This window comes from Mauremys mutica, chromosome 9 (genome assembly GCF_020497125.1).
Source record: "Mauremys mutica isolate MM-2020 ecotype Southern chromosome 9, ASM2049712v1, whole genome shotgun sequence".
In the NCBI taxonomy this organism is placed as follows: domain Eukaryota; kingdom Metazoa; phylum Chordata; order Testudines; family Geoemydidae; genus Mauremys; species Mauremys mutica.
This window is the reverse complement of record NC_059080.1, coordinates 28,889,993-28,912,766: the sequence shown is the minus strand read 5'-3', so window position 1 is coordinate 28,912,766 and position 22,774 is coordinate 28,889,993. Positions and strand designations below refer to the sequence as shown.

The window sequence follows — 22,774 nt, the reverse complement described above, 5'->3', positions numbered from 1 at the left end:
ACCAAAACAATTTGTTTCAGTCAACAGAAATTCGTGAAATGTTTTGGCTGATCTGAACCTGCATTTTTCGGCAAAAAAGGTTTAGCCAAAAAAATTTCACCCAGCTCTAGTGCTAACACTATACAATGAAAATAATTAAACTGAACAATAAAAAAGTCGTAGCCTGTTTGAACACTTGTTAGTTAATTGGCTTACCGTAGTCCAGATGATTAAACTCATACAAAGCTGAAAAGTACGATGAAATTAAAATATTAGGCACATTTTCAGTGAAGGAGAACATTCCCAGAATCAGCATAAATAAGAAACAAAGACTCCAAAGAACCTTGGAGTGCAAGAGATGCATTTTATTGTATGCTCATTACGATGAGTAACACATTTAGAAATAATAATCCCACGTAACAGTGACAATCTTATTTTACAGCGTGTACATCATTTTTTACAGCCACATAAAACACTTATTTTTCTAAGAGATTTCCCAATTTAGCTTTCTGAAGTTTAGAAATATAAAAAAAATTTATTCTCAAGGAACTGATTCTCATCTGGTGCAAAAACAAAATATGAACATTATCTGAAACACAAAGCCACAATATAGCATGAAGTAAAGTTACAATTTATCATGTGAACAGCTGTGTGCAAACATGAAGCAACTAAAAGTAAAAAAGTACACATTATATGCATAACATTTATGAACAGGTTTTTCATTAAATAGCCCTAGACCAGCTTGTTATATTAAGCGCCATTTGATTTGCAGCATGCTAACACAAAGCATTGTTTAAAGGGATGCATATTTTAAATGTATACACTGTAAACTGAAGATCCACCTCCAAACTCTAGTGGCAGCATATTTTTCTGGTTAAATACTGCATATATACTTTCTTACAGATTGAAAATGCATGTTTATAGTATGGTAGAGATTTTTAAAGAACCGATTAAAAGGTGCAATTTTATGTCTATACTGAAAATTTTATATTAGCAGGTAGGACTAGAATAGACATACCTGTTATAAACACTGCCCTAAAGAACCTCTAAGTATTTTGTATTTTAATTCAAGAAAACTATTGTGTTCTTTGAATCTTTTTTAATACTCTTTTTAGAGATCTTAAAGTAGTAAGGAAAAAAAAAACCAGTGTTGAGACAACACTATCAGCTGCATTCATTTTTTCCTTTTAAAAGAAATGACAGATTCAAAAGGTATTTGTCATGTGCCATACTAAACAACATTCAACTGCAGTTTCAGATAAAAAAGGGAAATTATATACATACATATTTTTAACCCTAGCACCGGACCACCACCTTTGAGCTCATAACATTATGCAATATTTTTAACATCATATCCTGCCATAAAATAGGTTAGCAGCTCTGAAAATAGTTTTAAAAAATTACTCACTGAACCTAGACTAATAAAGGAAACAAAAAGGTTTCCCAATGAAATGTAAAAAAAAAAAAAAAAATGGGAGAAACCCCCAAATTTGACCAATTCTGGAATACAATTTCCAGGCACAATTTAAAAACATAATGACCAAGTGATTGCCTTATATTCTTTTCAAAACTGCATAAAAAGCCAGAATTGGTTGCCTTGACAAAAAGTTTGTAAATAACCCCACCACAACTGAAGTTTTCATATTGGAGACAAATGCTGTTACTGATTAAATGGTTAACACAATCGTCTTCATTTTCTCTTCTGTAGCTTAACAATGTATAATACTATTAAATAGAAGACATTCAGCAATCCTTCTGCAACCTTTCAGACATTCATCCATCTTTCTGCATTCTATAGTGCTCTTTAGGTTCTGATAAGCCACAATCTTAGGACTATGAGATCCCTGTCAACCTTAATACTTTTAAGACTTTTAATACAAAGAATGTAAAGTTATGATTTAATATCAAGCTTTGAAACCAGGAGAAACAGTTCATGAGATTTTTTTCCCCAATTAGCATATCACAGTTTCTAAACTGCTTCCTTCTCAACATCATATATTACATTATGGCCTCTTTGTGATGCCTCATTATATGTTGATTTTTTTCTGATGGTCTACGGAATCCCTTTTTGCAGTATTCACACCTGTGTGGGTAGTCTTTTGTGTGTATTGATATTACATGTCGTTTAAAGCCTGATGCATCCGTAGTGCTATATTCACAATACTGGCATTGATACACTTTTCTTCCACTGTGGGTCTTCATGTGCTTCTTAAGTTCATTTTGCTGCCTAAATCCTCTCTTGCACCTTTTGCATTTAAAAGGCAGGTCCTTGGTGTGAACTGAGAGGATATGCCCACTAAGTACAAAAGGATCTGAAGTTTTAAAGTCACAGTGCCTACACTGATGTATCTTTTTACCTTTGTGGGTTTCACTATGCTTTTTGAGCTCAGATGGACGATGGAAGCCTTTTTCACACACCTCACATTTGTGGGGAAAGTCCTTCGTGTGAACCGAAATAATGTGTCGTTTCAGGTCGCTTGAGTTGGTGCTCTTATGGTCACAATGTGGACACTGATGAGTCTTATGTCCTTGAAATAACTCTGTGTGCTGAAGAAGTTCTTTTTCATCTGTGAATGCTTGGGGACAATGTTCACATTTAAATGGTAAATCAGTCCCATGTTTGGTTTTTATGTGTGTTTTCAGATTGGATTGATCAGCACATCTGAAGACACAGTGCTGACACTGGTATGGCTTTTCCCCAGTGTGGGTCCTCATATGCTTTTTAAGCTCAGATGGATGACGGAATCCTTTCCCACACTCAACACAAACATGAGGAAAGTTCTTACTGTGAACTGCAAGCAGATGTCTATTCAGCAGTCCCTGTTCTGCAGTCTCATAGTCACAGTATTTGCATTTGTGTAGTTTAGGCTCCTTGTCCCTCAATATCAGTTTATTAGAACTCAATGGGCTTGCCTCTCTGTATCTCCTTGTATATTCTGTAAACTCATGGGTTTTGTCAACTTTATTTATAAGTTTATGGCTTTCCAGATGGTTGTGGAAACTTACTTTTTTGTTAGTTGTAAAGTCACAGTCGGTACACTGGTATTTCTTCTTAATCATATGATCTGGGTGGTTCTTCATATGCCTTTTCAGGAATCCTCTGGATTTAAATTTTTTCCCACATATGTGACAAGGGTAGACAGTTAAGGGCTGTCCGTCAGGACCTATTATAACAGCTGTTTTCAAACAAACAGAAGACGTTATGAAGAAAATTGATAAAAGTGCTGAATTAAAAAAAACTGTTCAAGAACATTTACTTGAACTTCACACACAGAGCAAATAGTTTAGTAGCTTTAAACAACCAAAACCCAGATATCTACAATTTTAAATACAGTTAAAAGAGTTGACTGAACCAAGGCATAAAACCCCAATGCTACCCCAATGCATGGGCATTGGTGGCACTTGTTTACTGAATGGACCACAAATTATTGGAGAGATTGCCTTGTTAATCAACATTTCTCCCATTCCCAAATGCGTATATATCACCTCTCATTCATGATCACATAACGACAACTACAAGAATTGTTTATGTGGATAAGTAATATTAGAAAAAAATGTATTTTAGATGTCTTTTAATGCAATTTGCCAGCTGGAAATTAAGAAAGTCAGCATGATGTACTAGTCAGCAATCTGTGGACCATCAGCAAATTCTCCAGGGACAACAGTTTTAGAACAGTTGCACTACATAATTTCAGTGGTGGTAGGGTTTTTTTTGTTTTTTTTTTAAATAGTTGCAGGAAAAAGGATCTTTCCATATAAACCAATACAATAAACAATGAAAAATATTCTACCTGTTTGCCACTGCCTGGTTTCTCCCCTCCTCCTCTTCTTGGCTTTTTGTTTAAGCGCTCTATTTGTGTTAATGCTATCACAGATTTGCAGGTACTGTGCTGCATTACCATTTTTGTTTTCTAATCGTGTATCCAAGTTATTTCCTGAATACAAAGATCAGACACCATAAAAACTATAAGCAAGTTTTTTCTTTGGGACTAGATGACTGGAATCACATGGGAGCAAGTCATTTTACATTACCTTAAAAAATAAATGTTTACTGTAGAAAGGAATGGGCAAGCTTTTTTTCCAAAGGGTTAATATTTACCATAGTTATTGATAAGGCATTAAATAAGAATTTCATTAAATTTGGACTCATTATGGACTTTGTTTCCTCCACTCCCAAACCCTTAACATTCAGCTAATTATGCCTGTTCTTTCCTTCAACCTAGCAGTCCTTTACTCCCCAGTGGCCTCATTTTCCCTTCCCTGGTCACCCAAAACTATACTAAAAGATACCGATGTATATTACTGAGGGCCTCTGTTGCATTTAGGATTGTTCTTATTTCTACAATGTTTATGTAACTGCAATTCCTTGAAGAAATGAGTTCCAAGTGTATAGAACCCTTACACATATGCATTCTGAATAGTTTGACAGCATTCACTGATCAGGACAGCTGTGGATTAGGAATTTGTCAATATTCCATGAAATAAGGGAGACAGTCATGAATTTCTTAGTGGAAAATCTGATATACAACTGTGTTTTTTCAAAAAAATATGAAAGCAAATGTAGCCCTTGCTCTTGTATCAAATGTAATTACATGTTCTCACCTGCTGCTTGACAGTCTTCATACCTTCTGGGCAGTCTTCTTTCATCTCCTATAGAACACAATATTTTACTAATTCATAAACTAAAAATGCATTTGACAATGATGGTTTGCAACTCGTGTGAGAGAACAGCTAGCTAGCTAGTAAACTTTATTTACTGCAGAGTTTTCACCATCCTGACCACTCTCTACAGAGATGCCAAACCAGACAATGATCATATTGTACATATACCTCTACAAACTTGCTTTCTTCTTAGATTCTGGTAAACACCACCTAGTACAAAATAACCAAAGTTCCACGATTCTCTTTTGCATGAGTGCAAGTTCAAATATCTTACTTCCCTATCAAGAACTTGGTGCATGATAAGTTTTGGACTACTTTTACCATGTCTAGATACAGTGGTCATTCAGCACTTGCACGAAGAATACTGAAGCTCTCTGGGATGACATGGGATACATCTTGGTAGTATTCTCATTTTCTCGTTCTGGACTGAAAAAGTTTTTGCTATGCTTTTGGACTCTGTGGTTCAAACACATTTTTGTCTGCCAGCTAATGGGGTTAGAAGTATATCTGGCCAGGACTTTTCTGTCAGATTAATTTTCTGATGGAAATGCCCTTTTCACTACATTCAAATTTTTCCACAAAAAAACTGATGGCTCTTCTTGCTGCCTACCTGGAATGCTCGTCAATTTCATTTTCAGCCTCCAGGGAGAAAGTTAAATTAACAAGAGTCTTCCAAGCGAATTGCCGGCAAGCAGAAAATTTTTGTTGTTGTTTCAAAATGTAATTTTTCATCCCTTCCCACATTTTTTTTTTTTTTTTTAGCAATTTTAACTTTTCATCCTGATTCAGGATGGAAAAAAACTTAAAATTGCAAAGTTTTTCACAGGAAGGGATTTCCATTTTCTAGCCAACTCCAGTTAGAACTCCATCCTTAGACAACTGACTCTCTCTTTCGTGACTCAGAGATGATCTGAGAGAATATTCCCTTAAATATGATGTATTTATAAATTAAAACCCTACAGTATAGTAAATATATATGATATTAATAGAATATACAGAATTTGCACCAGTAAAACGTCCTAGTAGAATGTTCATACTAATCAATGAAAATCAACTTATTTAGACATATAAAAGACTTTAAAAAAAAACAACACACACACAATTTGTTTTCTGTCAGAGGGTGAAGAGTTTGACTATGAAGTGTAAGGCTAAGTCTACATTACCACTTATACTAGTATAACTTATGTCACTCAGCCGTGTGAATAAACCCCCTGACCCCGAGCGACACTGGTTACACAGACATAAGTGCCGGTGTGGACAGTGCTATGTCTGCAGGAGAGCTTCTCCTGCCAACACGGCTATCACCACTTGCTGGGGGTGGATTAATTATGTTGACAGGAGAACTCTCTTCCATTGGCATAAACTGGCTACACTAGAGATCTTACAGTGGCGCAGCTGCACCAGTACAGCTGCACCACTCTAAGCTCTCTAGTGCAGACATGGCCTAGGACTGAGAGAGGAAGATGTCTGCCTGACAAACCCTAAGCTTATTTTCTCACACTCATTTTCCTTTTCTCAGATAAAACTTGTGTGAACCTTTCACCAGCCAGCTTCATGTATATTAAACAAATTCCTTTAGCTTATGCAAGATTCTATAATGCTCAGTAGATGACTTCAAGATATGCAAGGGAAATTTGCATGCTAGACATCCCTGAACTAGTACCTGGAACAACAGTAGCAAAACCTTACAAACTACTATGCTTTTCCTTGTATAAAACCCAACACTAAGCAAGGTATTTTTTATGATTAAGAAAAAACAGATATTAAAATAATTTAAGGGCTGTCTGGCAGGCTAGTGAAACAAAACACTAGAGTTGGGACTAGCATTTTCCTTCATTCCTTAGTTGGAAGAGTCTGAGGGCATTCTAGAGAAAGTATGCACAGCTGCTGAAATATCACTTTGAGCAACCCCAATGTCTCTCTCTTGTAAGTTAATGACTGGCTCCAGAGACAGCTGCTTACAACTCTCCTTAGAGCTGAGAGGTAGGAAGGTCATGTTCTAAAAGATTTGGGAGCTAAGTTAGGGGTAAAATAAGAGTAGGGGATTCCCAGGAAAAGAATAATCTAACATCCTACCATAAGCAGCAGCCCAAGCAACAGGAACAAAAGTTTTATTCACACCAGAGTCTTCAAGTTGTGTGTCGGGAAGTGATGTTGCTTCTTCTTCACCTACAATGACTTCCATATAAACTTCATCTGCTATTTCAGCACAACCTACATTTAAGGAGGAGAAGTTGTGATTCTTGAATTAATGTTACTATATGTTCAGCCTAAATTTTCCTTTGCTTATTTTCATATGATTATTTTGATTAGTAGTGATACCCACTGAACAATTCTCTTCCCGCCCCAAAATACTTGTACAGGGTTATATTGCTTTATCCATATACATGGCTAGACCTGAGATAGGAAAAATAACGATCAACCAAAAGGACTTTGTAAGTGTGTAACTGTTGATGGTTCTTTGCCACTTTGCCAGAATAAGTACTGCTCTACTTAATAAAATTTAAAGAGTGATCTAAAATGGTCTTGACACTTTGAATATATACTAGTGTCACTTTGGAGCATGGGTCACTTGCTGAAGGATTCTCTGCAGCTTGAGGTCTTCAAACCACAATTTGAAGACTTCAATAACTCAGACATAGGTTACGGGTTTGTTATAGAAGTGGATGGGTAAGATTCTGTGGCCTGCTTTGTGCAGGAGATCAGACTAGATGATCATAATGGTCCCTTCTGACCTTAAAGTATATGAGTCAAACAAGATTTTAGAAAGGTAGTTTGTTAGGCAAACTGAAAAATTAGCAAGTTGCAAAAACCAATTACTTATTCATTGACTCAATCAATGATCACATTACATTCAATACAAATAATCAACTGCTTGTATAAGATAAGCACAATATGTATTTTATAACTATAGGCTACTCTTATTTGTGGGCAAGGCAAGATATGATTTCTACTACTTGAAATCTGAGAACAATCATTCACAAACATGAAAAAATTCCTTTTAGAAAGTGACCAATATTAGGCATACAGTTTTCATTTCTGGTACTATTTTTTAAATGTACTTTTTAAAAAAAAGAATTCTTACTAATATCTTCATCTTCCTGAGAAGAGTCCTTAACAGCCATGTAAACCATCTTCTCTCGCTGCATTCTGCCTATACCTCCCTGTTCAATTACTCCAGCTACAGAATGTCCATTGTGAAAGTCACTCTCTGTGACAATTTCTGTTCCTCCTTGAAAAAGAAAAACACAGTCAATGTAAACAAGATAATCTGGAATATCATCTCATGAGAATTAAAGTAGAAAAATGTTTTATATCAGTATTTTTTCCTGTTTTAGATAGACATTTAGTAAAACTCTGATTAAATGCTTTGAAATAAATATTTTCTTGCCATTATAAATTACAAATTTGTTATTCATTAGTGGCGCAATAGACAAAACCTTCCTTTCTCACCAGTATTCTGACAAAAATCAGGGCTGAACAGTTGGATAGTACTATTCGGGTAATATCATAAACCGTGTCAGTTTTTGCATGCTAATAGTGTGTTAAATATGAACAGAAATGCTTCTATTTTAAGCGTGTTTTGAATATTGTACTGGCAAAAAACAGACTTGAGATTCTTCCTTGAGAAAGGAATAGTTAAATTGGGTTGACATACCCAACAGACCACTACAAAAATGTTATTTCACATATTGCAAAACAGTGGATTTTATTAAAGAACACAAAACTAACAAACATTTTAAAACTACTGAATCAATAAACAGAACGTAAGAACTTGCCTATTTCCACGTCATCCTCAGCTTCAGCTTTAAATATATACACTTTTATAACTTCTGAACCAAACCCATCGTCTTTAGAAACATCATCGTGTGAAACCTCAGTGCTGATTTTTAAAGGTGTGCTTCCAATATGGTCTAATTTTTCTCCAACATCATCCACTGTAAAAATAAATAAAAAAAAGGAAAGTGAGATTCACACACAAATTTTGTTAGGACTCAAGAAGTGATCTCTAGCAAGTTTTCCTCACATATTCAATATGTAAGATCCAATGGAACTACTATTATAAAAGCAGTTATACAGATGGTTCCTTTTCGTTTTATATATTAGTCTATTTTAGTAAAGTCCAGTATTCAATTTCATTATCAAAACTTAATAAATGAAGGACAAACATGGTTGTAAAATGAATCATACAAGAAATAGACTCATTAAGTAATTACAAAGTATCTGACATTTATTCTATTGTAAACTATTAAGTCTAGAAGGTATAGATTGATCAAAAAGTAAAAACATAAAACATATTTAATATAATTTAAAAAACAAACCCAGAACCTGACAGTTAATTCTTCTGAGATTTTCAAAATGCTCTACAGTCCAAAATATCTATTACTAATAACTAACAGCTGTTATTCTTATCAAATGTGTTTTAGTTTGGCTGTGAGTTTTTGGGGTCAGTTATTACCCGGGCAAGCATATTTGTCAGATTTTGTCTCTTGCTAGTTAAAAGTTGAGATAGTAATATTTGGATTTATGTCCAACTACTTGAAGTTGAGCTATCTGCCATCCTTCATGTCTATAACTAAAGGATTAAGTCACCTACTACTCAATCTACTTACTCAAAATGTACTTTTATCAATACGATCAAATCATTACATTCAAACTACTATTAAGTGGAAGAGCAGAGTTTTGATAAAGTAAATGTTCACATATATAGGGCTGATTTCATAGCAAAGGACACTAAAAAAGCCTGATCAGAAAGGCACACAACAGAAAGCATTTTTATTACTCATATATTGACAGAACATTACCTATTCCCTGAGCCCAAGGCAGCATAGCATTAATGCAACACTGAATACCCACTGAAGCCCTCAAATGAGGAATGAATTCCACACTTTGAAATAAGCTGTAACTCATACTGGATCATTTTCCAGGTTAAAAAATATGTGTATTATATTAGACATACAAAGACTGTGAGAATTTTTTTTAGAGAGATATGACAGTGGGTTATTTCTTTATGACTTGGCATAATCTACTCTGAAAGTCATTTTAATGATACCTACTCAACTGCAGCAGGTTTTTTTGGTGTCACTGATGAAACTTGTGAATCTCAGAAGTCTTTGAATGAGTCAGAAAATACTGGAGCTACTGAAAACAGAACTAAATAGACATAAAGCAGCTAATTGATTAACATTAAAAATCAACAAATACTAACGTAAAGTATTGCAAAATTAAATTTCTGTAATTTAATATAGATTAAAAAAGAAAATGTGAAATAATAGGAGGCTACATAATCTTTTGCATATTTCAAGCTTTTTTTAAAAAAAGATTGGGTTGTAAATGGTAAGGGAGTTTGCGAAAGACACAATTGCTTTCAGTGATCCAAGTTTAAGTTTCTCTTCTTCTGGATGAGCTTAAACCTTTCAGAGTCTTTTTCCTTTAATTTAAAGAATTTATGGCTGATCTTGCTTTATTGAAATCAGTGGGAGCAGGATCAAACCCTTATTTGTTAAACATGTCCTGAATAAATGTACTGTATAACATTTACCGCCTCCAACCCAAGATGACTGCATGATGTCCAACATAACAAGAAAACGAATACCAAGAATAGCAAAACTAGAAAGGAATCTACAAATACCTTTGATTAATAAGTTTACCTGTATCAGGCTGTTGATACACATTTTTTATATGAAGCAGCTATAGCATGTACTATTAGAGCATGCTCATATTATCAGAATGGTGTTTCCAGAGATAAGAATAAATCCAACTATCCATGTGCCTTTTAAAGGAAAGGAAGGAAGGTAGAGCTCAGACAACCAATGTTTTGTCTATTAAAGGGTGCTAATATTTAAATACTTAAATATTTTGCATCTGACTATTTTATAATATCTTGGAACAGACTAATTTTCTGATAAAGCATCTTTAATGACCTGGTTCTTTTCATTAAAAAAATCCTTTAAAAATTATAGGATTTTCTGTTCCATTCTGATGTTTTTCCAATTAAGTCCTCAATATTGCAAATATTTCTGCATATGATTTGTTCTACCAAAGTGAGTAGTTCCATTTGTAAATCTTTGCAGTATTGGAAACTGACTATACAGGAGAAGAATGAAACTGACTATACAAAGTGCTGTTAGATGTACAAAATAAAACAAAAGTATAGAAAAATTTACACTAAGGGGTTACTTGTAAGTATAATAGGTATAAAACTTTGAGGTAAATGTGATTTCAAGATGATGCCTTTAAAAAACAGAAAACTGGATGATGCTTAATTTACAGATTTTACACAAAATTAATTTAATTACGCCAAATTAATATGTTAACTCTTTAAAGACTGTTCAAAAGTGGAGGCCTCCTCCTATCAGGAACAGTGGAATAATCAATTACATGAATTTTCTTTAAAAAGTTTCAAAATATTCAAGGTATGGAGTGATGAAAATGACCAAATGTTCCTGTGTGTCTGCTGATATAATTCTAAGAATGAATATAATATTTTAGAGGTTGGTTGCTTTTTTGCTTTATCAGAGCACCAATGCCAATGAAACAGAGACCCTGTTAAAAAAAATACTTCATTGTAAAATACTTTAAAATAAATAAATATTTTCAGTTAGGGATAAAGTGAAACATTCATATAGTGTATATTGATGTTTATTGTATCTTATCTCTTAATACAACTTATTTTTAACTACATCTGTTAAAAATTCTAAATCCCTGCTCTAGCAGGCAACATTACTGCAATAACTAAAATATTAAAAGTATTTCTAAACCAACAAACATCCTCAGCCTGATTCTGAGAGGGGCTAAGCGCATACAACTGAAACAGAAATCAACAAGTTTGTCCTAAACCATATATACTTAGACTCTCTGAAAAATCAAGCTGCTCCTCTTTTAATAAGTGGAGCTGAAATATACTCAAAATGCTTAAACTGAATGTAACAAAATTTGGAGTCAACTCCTGAAATAAATCTGTAACATAATAGATAAATTTAGGAAAACTGGATGGTTTGAAGGAATGGTAATGGAATATAGTTGTTTTCACTTCTAGAATGATGAAACATATCTTGCTCTACCTCAGTAGCAATTAAAAAGTTAACTATAAGTTCTACCACCTACTTCGCTAGTTTACATGAAATAAGTCCACTTTCCAGAGACAGTCATATCAGGGGAAAAAAACCAACATAGTCAGCAGTAATTAATTTTTGTCCGTAGTCTTAGCAGAGACTGAGAACTGAACTAATTTCTAATTCCCAGAGATTTCCTCTTTGATGATAGGCAGTGTCTAGATGCTTGCTTGAACACCACCCACACACAATACATGGACTTCTTAAGAGGACTCCGGTTACATAGGCTGTTAATCCAGTGCCTTTAGGAATACTAAATTCACATTTTTTAAAGTATTTGTTTTAAGTCAGGAATAAAAGTTTCTACATCACACAGTAAGTCAGTAAAAAATGATGAACAGAACACAAGTCTCCTGGCTCTGAGTTCTCCACTATAAACATTAGATAATGCTGCTTCCCCATTTAATAAAAAACAGATTGCTTTAGAAATATATGCTGAATCCTCCTAAATAACCACAATAAGAGGAGCATTCAGCACACTTATAACTTAAATCTTACCTTTTTTAGTTGTTTTCAGGTGTGTGATGTCCAGATTCACTGTGGATTGCCAGCTCCCAATTCCAGTGATATCTCAGCATGCACTATGCTGGTGATATCACACCCACCAAAAAAGCCCATAGGGATGAAATTAGGGCAATATAAGTCCCATGGTTTTACAATTTTGCAAAGTTTTCTAAAGTTTAATATGTTACTTTATATACCATATGGTACAGAATAGGAAATATATATTAAAATATTTTAGCAAACTATGCAACACTGTATTGTAACATACTAAAAAGGAGGTGGTGGTGGAACATTACCTTACCCCTAAAGGCCAGCTCCAGTGTTGTTCTTTGGTGGGTATGAGGTCCCCCGCATAGTGCATACAGGGCCAACACATAGACCAGAAGCTGGCAATCCCCTGTGGGTCTGAATATCGCAAACCTGAAAAACAAACAAACAAAAAAGTATGTTTTAAGTTACAAGTGTGCCAGTTGTCCCATTTACCCTGGTTATCTGGTGTATACAGTATACAGTATACAGATTAAAAACTCATTTTGTTTGTTTTAAGTAATCTAAAAGAAGGTTATATTTAAAACAAACTTTCTAGTTCAACTTCTAAAATTTCCTTTTTTGTTTGTTTGTTGGTGACATTAACGTGTCCTATTGGGCCATTTTAAATCTCCAGAAACTGTGGTTTGACATATCCAATATGCTATGGCTTGATTTGTAAGTATATTAAGAAGTGAGTTTTCAACCTTATGATTTTTTTACCTGATATGCTCATAATGCTTCCTTTAATGTAAGAAGTTAAATTCATCTGCGCAAAACAAAACAGATCAATGGTGACAAACTTCTAGTGAAAACTTTGACTATTACAAAGTTTTCTGTGCATATCAACTTCTGAGCAAAAAGATCAGACAATACTTATTAGTTTCCAGGTAACATTTACCATTAAAATAAAGATTTTTCCTTATAAATTTGTAGCATAGCTAGAGGAGATACAAATTAAAATGGTGTAAACTACATTTAAGCAGTATTAACACTGTAACACAAAGCGACAAGATAAGGTAATTTTGAACTAAAGCTCCAAGCTTTAACCCAGCTTTTTGTCCCAGAATATTGTACTACTGTAGGGGTTCCCAAACTGTGTTCCACAGAGCACTTGGTGGTGATCCATGAAGAGCTAGCAGGTCATATAATGTAAGATCTCTTTGTTTCAAGATGTTACGCTTCATTAAAAGATAGCTTTAAAAATATTATAAATACTTTTCTAAGATTATGGTTCCATATAAACAATTGCTGTTGTTGACAAAGGATGTTATGTGTTCATGAATCAGAAAAATGTCCATGAGATAATCTCTCTGTTCAGATGTGATCCACACTACAAAAAAAGTTTTAAAACCCTGGTAATATATCATGGGGAATCATAGCATACAATTATACTCATTAATATATGTTGCATATTTAACTATACAGTAAAACATCTATACTAATCCGAGGTTTCAAACTCCTGGCTACCTAGACATATTTATCTGTCCCAGCATGACAGAGTCAGATTCTGCAGAATACAAGTTCTCATTTTCTTTAAGGAAACAAAAAGAACCATTATCTAGCTGTAAAGATTTACATATTATCTTCAGAAGCATAACCAATTCAGCACCATCTTATAAAACCTGAAAAAACAGCTCCATTCGACTGATTCTGCAAGGTGATGAGAACTCCAGTCCCAATCAAGCAAAACATTTAAGTACATGCTTAACTTTACGATTAATTTTCAAGTTAGCATATACTTTGTTGCACCAGAACTGGAGTTCTCAGCACATTACAGGATCAAGCCCCATAAGTGGTGAGAACTGTCCTACTGGTCTAAATGAGATGATGACTTTAAAGCCTAATAATGACTCTTCAAAAAACCAGATTTTCTTATAACTCAGGTTGCAATTGTGTTTACTCAGACCATGATGTGCCTAAAACACAGTCACAACAACTACCATCAAGTTATAGTTATCTACCTTAGAAGGAATTCCAAAGATGACTTTACTTACAATTACAAGGATGCAGTTGGAAATATCGCAGTTACAGAACACAACTCATCATAAGTACTCTGTTAGAAAGGAGGAATTCTTTCAGTGAAAACAACTGAGCATTATAATGGTGTTCCTTTACTCATAAAACATACACAGGAATACCACTGCTGTAGAAAGTTTGATTTGCTTTCATAATGGTTTCTTTGTGTTCTTGTTCAAAAACCCTCACTAGTTTAAGTGACATATTTAAAGTGCCCTGGCATGCAGCACGACATTACATTAAGGACAGACTGATGAAAACTGTAGCGCTGTCTCTCCCACAATTTTGAAAAAAAATCTAAACATGTAATACTTCTAAAAAATTTTTGGAAAACAGCATCACAGACATGTTTCAAAATGTAGAATTGATAAGACATATTTGAATACAGTGATTTGTATTTATCCTGAATATTTTAAATAAAGCAGTTTATTGAAAATAGATCTCTGAAGTTTTGACACACTTGGCATTCCCATCATTTATTGAGATGGGTTGCTAGCAGCTATATAAAATGGTTATTGGACAATCAAAATCTATTCTGGCCTAGTCAAATTTCACTAGCTGTAATTCAGAAAAGATGCAAGTTTTCACTGACAAATATTGTGTACACTAATTAACCTACATGGAAGTCCTGTGGGTGAGAGTGAAAAACTGGTACTAGATATCCAATTGTCAATATCATTTAATTGTAGAAAAAAAAGGATTATTTGCCTAGTTTGCAGTTTTCCCACTGTGGCTCTCACTCAGCCAGCTGTACCCTAATTGCAGGTAGCTAATAATCTATGTGCACTTCCCAGAGTGCAATATAGGGCAAGAAGCCAGCTTTCATTTCCAGCCTCAGATCACAGGTGTCAGTCAATAAATGGACATTTTTTTTAAGTTTAGTTCAGACCATACAACAAACTGGCTACTATCTTTTTGTTTTGTCAGACAAATGTATGGCCTTTAACGTTCTGATGTTAGCCAATATGGTCAGGGACACAACTCCATATTTTGGGTGTCCCATAACCTCTGACTACCAGAAGATGGGACTGGATGACAGGGGAATTACCCCATTCTGTTCATTCCTCTGACACTGGACACTATCAGAAGACAGGATACTGGTCTAGATGGGCCATTGGTCTGATCCAGAATGTCCATTCTTATATTATGTTCTTTTTTCTAGTTTAATCATAGAGCTATACCTATTTCATAGAACTGGAGGGGACCCTGAAAGGTCATTGAGTCCAGCCCCCTGCCTTCACTAGAAGGACCAAGTACTGATTTTGCCCCAGATTCCTAAGTGGCCCCCTCAAGGATTGAACTCACAATCCTGGGTTTAGCAAGCCAATGCTCAAACCACTGAGCTATCCCTCCTCCCTCATGCTATTGATGAAACTCAAAAAATGCTATTTTCTGCACATATTTCCATAATCTGATTATTTTTTTTAAATTTACCGTATCACTGCAAGATTAAATTACAGTATATGTAGTATATTAAAAAGATTTTTTTTCTTTTCAAAAAATACCCATTGTTCAGAAATTACACACACACACGAAAAATCTAACTCTTGGCACCAAGTAATTAATGTGGCAAGAAACTGTTCTTTCAGAGAGTTCAGGTGCACAGGTTAGCAAGATTTCAGTTTTAATAACTTCTCCCTACTGGACCACTTCTAGTTGAAATTATCTCCTATTTATATCTACCTTTATTTCACTTACAAGATATCATTAAGTAGTCTTCAGAAGTGCTCTTGCCATCATCATCATCTTCAGTTTTTATTGTAACCGTAGAACCAGGAACAGTACTGGCTGCTTGAATCACAGTTTCTGAATCTGAATTAGTTACAAGAACTTCTTCTGAAACCATTGTGGGTGAGTCAGCTCCTGACACAGAGTCTTGCACCACATGTTCCAAATGTCCATCAGGACCCGTAACAAGGTCAGCCACAAAAACCTGATCAGGAACTCTAACAGTTTCCGTTATTAGATCAGAAGTCAAAACATGATCACTGGTATCTAAAGCTTCTTCAATAGCAACATCAGCTTCCAACACAGATTCAGGAACAATTACACCTTCTGTTACAACATCAGTTTCAGTGATGATATCTGGTCCTTGGACAACTTCAGCAGCTAAGCCATGATCAAGAGTTATCCCGTCATCCGTGACGACATCAGAAACTAATACAGCTTCAGGGACTGATACAACAATATGGTCGCCATCAATATGAGCAGTGCCAGCCATTCCAGCCACTGTGAAACAATTGTGAATGAGAGAAAATGTTAACATTCACACTACTGTATCACATGTACTGTATCTAAGGAATATAACTACGGTACAAGCTATGCATAGAAGAGTGCTCCCTTGCCTTCTAATAAATTTCATTACATTTTACATACCTCCAGATAAGAATGAACACCATCTTGTAATATTCTATGATTTTAAAATTAAACAGAACAAAAGCACAAAAATACCGAAATCGTTCTTTAAAAAGAACATTAGGTCAAATCTGCCCCCCAATTTAGGTTTAATAAAGCTGAGATTTAAAAGTCAAAAGATCAGTAGCTGATTCCATTATATGTATTCTAAAAAAGCTAACATTTTTCTATTGTGCTAGCAACTTGAACGCTGCATTATTTTGTACAACAGAGCCCGAACAGCAAAGCTGACTAAACAGCATGAAGCTGGCTGGCTTTCTGTGACACAAGATAACAGTTTCTTTAAACATATCAAAAACTGTAGAGTTCAAACTCTCAAAAATATCACTTGTTTTACTTGCATATCAAATTATGCCAGAGGTTTAAATTATTCACTCTAGTAAATATTAACAATTTTCCTTTCTAGGAAACACAGCCGACAGGGATCTGGGCTGCAAGAGAAGCCATGATAGAAATATCCAATTATTTAAAGCCTAAATAAAAAAAAATAATTTTAATCTTTACGGATAAAATATTCAAGAACATAAGCCCTTTTAAAATGAAGGTGGTAAATAATATTTTCCATGTTTATTTTAATTAATTTGGCACAGTCAAAGGACTTATGCCATTAATACTAGCTCTGTAGAATGGTCCTCCCCATACAAATAATAATAATAATAAAACCCCTCTATTGATAGATGGCAGAGTTAGGGACCTGCAGGTCCAGGAGAGAGTCAAGACTGCCTACTGTATCATTCCTCTCAAATACTGGAGGCTCATGCAGTCACTATTATCTTATTTTTGCCCTGTCTACATGAGAAAACAGTAGCAAATTAACTAAATTAGTTTAGAAACTGCTTTAGTTAAAATCAATGCAACATCTTGGATGGACATTCATTTCAATTTAGGAGCTTCTAAACATAATTACACAGGCACATGCAGGGGGAATTCAGGAGAGCAGCCAGCGGGGAGGCCATAAGAACATGGATCTAAAGCAGGGGTGGGCAATATGGCCCAGGGGCCGCAGTCAGCCCTCCAGACATTTTAATCCGGCCCTCGAGCTCCCAACGGCTTGTCCCATTCCGGCACTTCAGCTGGGGAGTGGGGTTGGGGGCTAGCCCCACTCCGCGTGGCTTCCGGAAGGAGCAGCATGTCCCCCCTCAGGCTCCTACACACAGGGGCAGCCACGGGTCTCCACACACTGCCCCTGCCCCAAGCGCTGCCTTTGCAGCTCCCATTAGCCGGGGTCTGCAGTCAATGGGAGCTGCAGGGGCGGCACCTGCGGACAGGACAGCGTGCAGAATCGCCTGGCCGTGCCTCTGTATAGGAGCTGGAGGGGAGACATGTCACTGTTTGTGGGAGCTGCTTGAGGTAAGTGCCGCCTGGAGCCTGCACCCCTGACCCCCTCCCATGCCCCAACCACCTTCCCCAGCCCTGATCCCCCTCCCACCTTCCGAACCACTCCATACCAGGCCAGAGCAACCTCCTGCACCCCCAACCTCTCAGCCCCAACCCAGAGCCCGCACCCACAGCTGGAGCCCTCCTGCCTCCCCCCTGCACCTCAACCCCCAATTTTGTGAGCTTGCCATACAATTTCCGGCTTGCCATACAATTTCCATACCCAGATGTGGCACTCAGGCCAAAGAGTTTGCCCACCCCTGATCTAAAGGGACTCAAGCTATTATGCTCCAGGAGGGCCTAAGATGTAATGTGGAAGCCCAAGATCTGAGAGATTTTCTTACAGATAGCTGGCCATTCATGGAGCACAGAGGCTTTATCTGTTCCACAAGGGGGAGAAAGGCTAAATCTTGTCCCTCTACCTTCCTAACAGATCAGAAGGAAACTTACACAAGAAAAAAAACCTGTCATACTGCCTTTTAAGATAAAGATCTTGTTCAACCACCCTCTGTTTAAGGATCTCATACTGTAAGCTACCGAAAGCCTTGATTACCATTTAATCAATGAGGATTGAAGGTACTCAGCGCTACAGAGGAGGCGTTCAGAACTTTTTACGAACTGCCCCTTAGTCAACTCACTGAAGTTCTACTTCATCCAGAATTAACGCTGCAATTTTAAAAATTTATACAGACTTTTTCCAACATCAGCAACTAAAGTGTACACTGATAAAAGTGGGAATTCAAATACGTATAGCTTGTTTCCTGAAGGACTGCCTCTGTATGGCGCTGAGAAGACAAAATTAAATACATACTAAATATTATTATAAACTGTTAATTAAGCTTACATTTGAGCATGAGCTACATTCAGTGATGTAGAAAATATGTTTTATTTAAAAGCTCTCTCCCACTTTATGCATTAGTGTTTAAAAATAAAATGTTTTACCAAAATCTTGCATAATCATAGTGTGAGGCATTTTGGACTCTTGTGTCTGCAATCCAAGACTTCCACCACCTGGATCCATAGTCAGCTAAGCTCTTTCACAAACAGCTGTAAAAACAAAATTGTAACTTATATTAAATGCATATTATATTAATGTTGGTTTAGCTCTACTGGACTAAAATCTGATTCACTCTGTATAAGTCCATGCGTGCAGACATGGAAATGTGTCCCTGAAAAGCTGAAGGAAAAAAACAACATGCTACCTTACACAATTCACTGTCATATTGTTTTATGATCCTGTATTAGATCTCAATCCTGCAAATGCATCCATGAGTAGCCTGATAAAGTAAAAAAGGACAAAATGAGCAAAATTAAGCAAGTGCAAGTATCTCCTGGACTGGTTCTTAGTTACAAAAAACAAACAAGTAAAAACTATGTGATGGACTGTTTAGGTTACAACTTGTAAGGATTTACCTAGAATGTGCTACTGGAAGATCCTTAACACTCAGAACTCCAGACAGACACATAGCTTTACCTCAAGGGGTACTAATTGAGCCCAAACTTTTTGTATCTCTGTTCAGTGTAGAATATAAAAATATGCTCTGAAATTCTCTCCATAGCATGACTAATGACAGTTCATTAAAATATCAAAAGCACTACTGACAATAGCAACAAATTATGTGTCAAGTATTAGTTAGCAACTGAAGACAGTTACCTAGATCCTATTAGGCACACAAAAATCTGTTACGAAGCAGTTCAAGTTGCTACAAATACAACTTACCTACCCACAAAAATAAGGAAATCAAAGGTAAGCCAGCTAACAAGCACACACATTCAACCCACAAGCACACACTTTAACATTATAACTGCAATATCCTACTGATCATGCACCAAAACCTTAACTCTGCCCCATTTGCATCCATCTGTACATACTTTTTACCTGATTATTTCCTCCCTTCCCCAACACTAGTACTTGTAGACAGCTGGTGTAGCAAAAGGTAGTGATGAGACAGGGTAGTCTGCGAAAGGGTTGTGTCTGTAAAGGTAGTTAAAGGGGAGGATGGAAGTTCACATCCCAGGTGGATGCCTGGTTTAAGTTATCAGGGCATAGTCTGTGGCATATTGTAGTTATAGTAATAATAAGGTGGAGCAGAGGTGTGTACTGTAGGAGATTTTGTATGTCTTTGCTTTTGAGAGTTTTCCAGGTAGGTTGTGTGCGCGTCATAAAATTTTTTATATACAGATGCTCCCCGGGTTACGTAAACCTGTCTTACGGAAAAAGTTCCGTAAATTCTGTAAGCTTTTTTTTTTTTGCGCGTAATTGTTGGAGATATGTTCCCAACTTACACAAAATAAAACTTATGCAAAGCATTCTGGAAAGGAACGCTTGCGTAAGTCAGGGAGCATCTGTATAACTTTCTTAGGGATTTTTTAAAATAAAAATCTGTCAGTAGCTGCGCATTAACCCTTTTCTTATAGAATAAAATCTGACAAAAGTGTAGCTCCTATGGGTTTGTTTTCATTGCTTTGTTAGCTGGAGGTATAACTCAAGTTTTGCCCTATAGCGAGGCGGTGGGATACCCCACAGCCCCGCTAAGGGACGAACCTCCCCTGACACCGTGGGCGGAGCCACTGGGTCCTGCGCCCGCCCCTCAGAGGTCACGGTGCAGACCCGGAAGTATAAAAGCTCACCTGCAGAGCTCAGTTGAAAGCTGGCCGCCACAGAGACCAGATGTCTGCGGCCGAGCTCCCTCGGGGGAGACAGCAGAAGGCCGCGGCCGGCCTGAGGTCGCACCAGGCCGGCCGAGCCTACCCCTCGCTCGTTACCCAGAGGAGGACAGGCCGAGACTACCCCGCTCCAGCTACCCCGAGGAGGAGCCGAGCCTGCCGCTTGCCCGCTACCCCGAGGAGGAGCCGAGCCTGCCGCTTGCCCGCTACCCCGAGGAGGAGCCGAGCCTGCCGCTTGCCCGCTACCCCGAGGAGGAGCCGAGCCTGCCGCTTGCCCGCTACCCCGAGGAGGAGCCGAGCCTACCATCCGCTACTTACCCAGAGGAACTGATGGTGTTTGAGACTGCCGGCGACGCTACGACGACTCAGGTACCCTACGAGGGGAGTGTGAAAGTAGCCCGGGGGCAGCTGACCCCAGTCTGGCTGCAACACTGCCAGAGTCTATGTCAGTGTGTTGCGGCCAGGATCCCCACTGACAGCAGCGAGTCTTTGCTGCTGCTAGGTCTCCGGGCTGGGATGCAGTGGAGTGGGAGGGCCTGCGTCCCCCCTGCCACCCACTCCTTGGGTGGCAGACTCCCCCTTCTCCCTGGCCTAGAGAGGCTAGAACCTCCTGCTATTGAACTATTGACTCAGCCCCTGCTGAGAGGCCTGAGTCCCTGACCGTTTGCCTGCTGCCCCGCCCTGACCTAGGGCCGGGGCTGCTATTTTGCTTGTTGCCCCGCCCTGATCCAGGGCCTGGGCTGCTATTTGACTATTGACTCAGCCCCCGCTCCAAGGGCTTGAGCCCCTAACCAAGTGTGCGTTGATCCCCACGACCGCAGAGCCATCGGCCGGCGAACTAGAGCAAGGCGGTGGGATACCCCACAGCCCTGCTGAGGGACGAACCGCGGCCAAGCCGCACCACATGCCCCTAACCGGACTTCTGTCCACAAAAAAAATTTCTAGCTGGAGTTAAGTGGTGCTTTAAGATGTAAACTAGCGCATCCATCAGAGATGTGGGCGGGGGTTGGAGAGGGGCTGGATGAGGGGTTGAAGTTCAAATGGTGATGAAGTTGGAGCTAGTAATGCTGTGGAAATGAAGTTATAACAGCTCAATGGCTAATCGAACTACCCTGCTAATTCAATCATTCTGTGCTGCTAATCAAATCACTCTGCATAGTGTTGTTCTGCAGTGTGGTCACTCTCACTCCAGCTTGCTTGCGCCAATGGAGTAACTCTAGTGTATCAACTAGAGCTAACTATTTAGCTGTTGCAGGGAAGACAGTAAGTTATAACATGAATAGTAGCTGAACAGGCATTATTATTTTTATTTGAATTGCAATAGTGTCTAGCCCCAGTTGTGGACTAGGATCACATTGTGCCAGGAGCCATACAAACAGAACAAAAAGACAGACTGAAAGTTCATAGGGGCAGGGACTAAGGGTATGGCTACACTTGCAGATGTAGTGCGCTTTGAGTTAAACCAGCCTTCGGAGAGCGAACTAGGGAAAGCACTGCAGTCTGTCCACACTGAGAGCTGAAAGTGCACTGGCGTGGCCACATTTGCAGCACTTGCAGCTGCATTGGGAGTGGTGCATTATAGGTAGCTATCCCAGCATTCAAGTGGCTGCAACGTGCTTTTCAAATGGGGGTGGGGTGGGGTGTGACAGGGAGTGTGTTGTGGGGGGAGAGAGAGTGGGGTTTTGGGGTGCTGAGAGTGTGTCAGCATGCTGTCTTGTAAGTTCAGATCCCACTCCCTCCCCAGCCTCTCTCTCATGCACTCAAAGGGCTTGGCTACACTTACAAATTTGCAGCGCTGCAGCAGGGTGTGAAAACACACCCTCTCCAGCGCTGCAAATTGCGGCGCTGCAAAGCGCCAGTGTAGTCAAAGCCCCAGCGCTGGGAGCGCGGCTCCCAGCGCTGTCCGTTATTCCCCACAGGGAGGTGGAGTACGGACAGCGCTGGGAGAGCTTTCTCCCAGCGCTGGTGCTTTGACTACACTTAGCGCTTCAAAGCGCTGAAGTGTAAGT

The 22,774-nt window shown here is 38.0% G+C and overlaps 1 protein-coding gene across 5 annotated transcripts in view; it reads right to left on the bottom strand.

Annotated features, from left to right (window-relative positions):
* Positions 1-319: 319 nt before the first annotated feature.
* Positions 320-22,774, bottom strand: part of ZNF711 (zinc finger protein 711) — a 41,323-nt gene continuing 18,868 nt past the window's right edge. The window contains exons 2-9 of one of the 5 annotated variants that reach the window (XM_045030922.1): positions 19,041-19,145; positions 16,005-16,535; positions 8,421-8,579; positions 7,727-7,873; positions 6,718-6,855; positions 4,582-4,629; positions 3,771-3,914; positions 320-3,155 (exon numbers count right to left, since the gene is read on the bottom strand). In XM_045030922.1, coding sequence (XP_044886857.1) covers positions 1,978-3,155; positions 3,771-3,914; positions 4,582-4,629; positions 6,718-6,855; positions 7,727-7,873; positions 8,421-8,579; positions 16,005-16,535; positions 19,041-19,119 — 2,424 coding nt within the window. In that variant the 5' untranslated portion in view covers positions 19,120-19,145 and the 3' untranslated portion in view covers positions 320-1,977. Of the gene's footprint in view, positions 3,156-3,770; positions 3,915-4,581; positions 4,630-6,717; positions 6,856-7,726; positions 7,874-8,420; positions 8,580-9,698; positions 10,231-10,292; positions 12,180-12,561; positions 12,584-16,004; positions 16,536-19,040; positions 19,146-22,774 lie in introns of those variants that run through there. The other 4 variants (XM_045030923.1, XM_045030927.1, XM_045030926.1 and 1 more) reach the window with 4 other exon arrangements.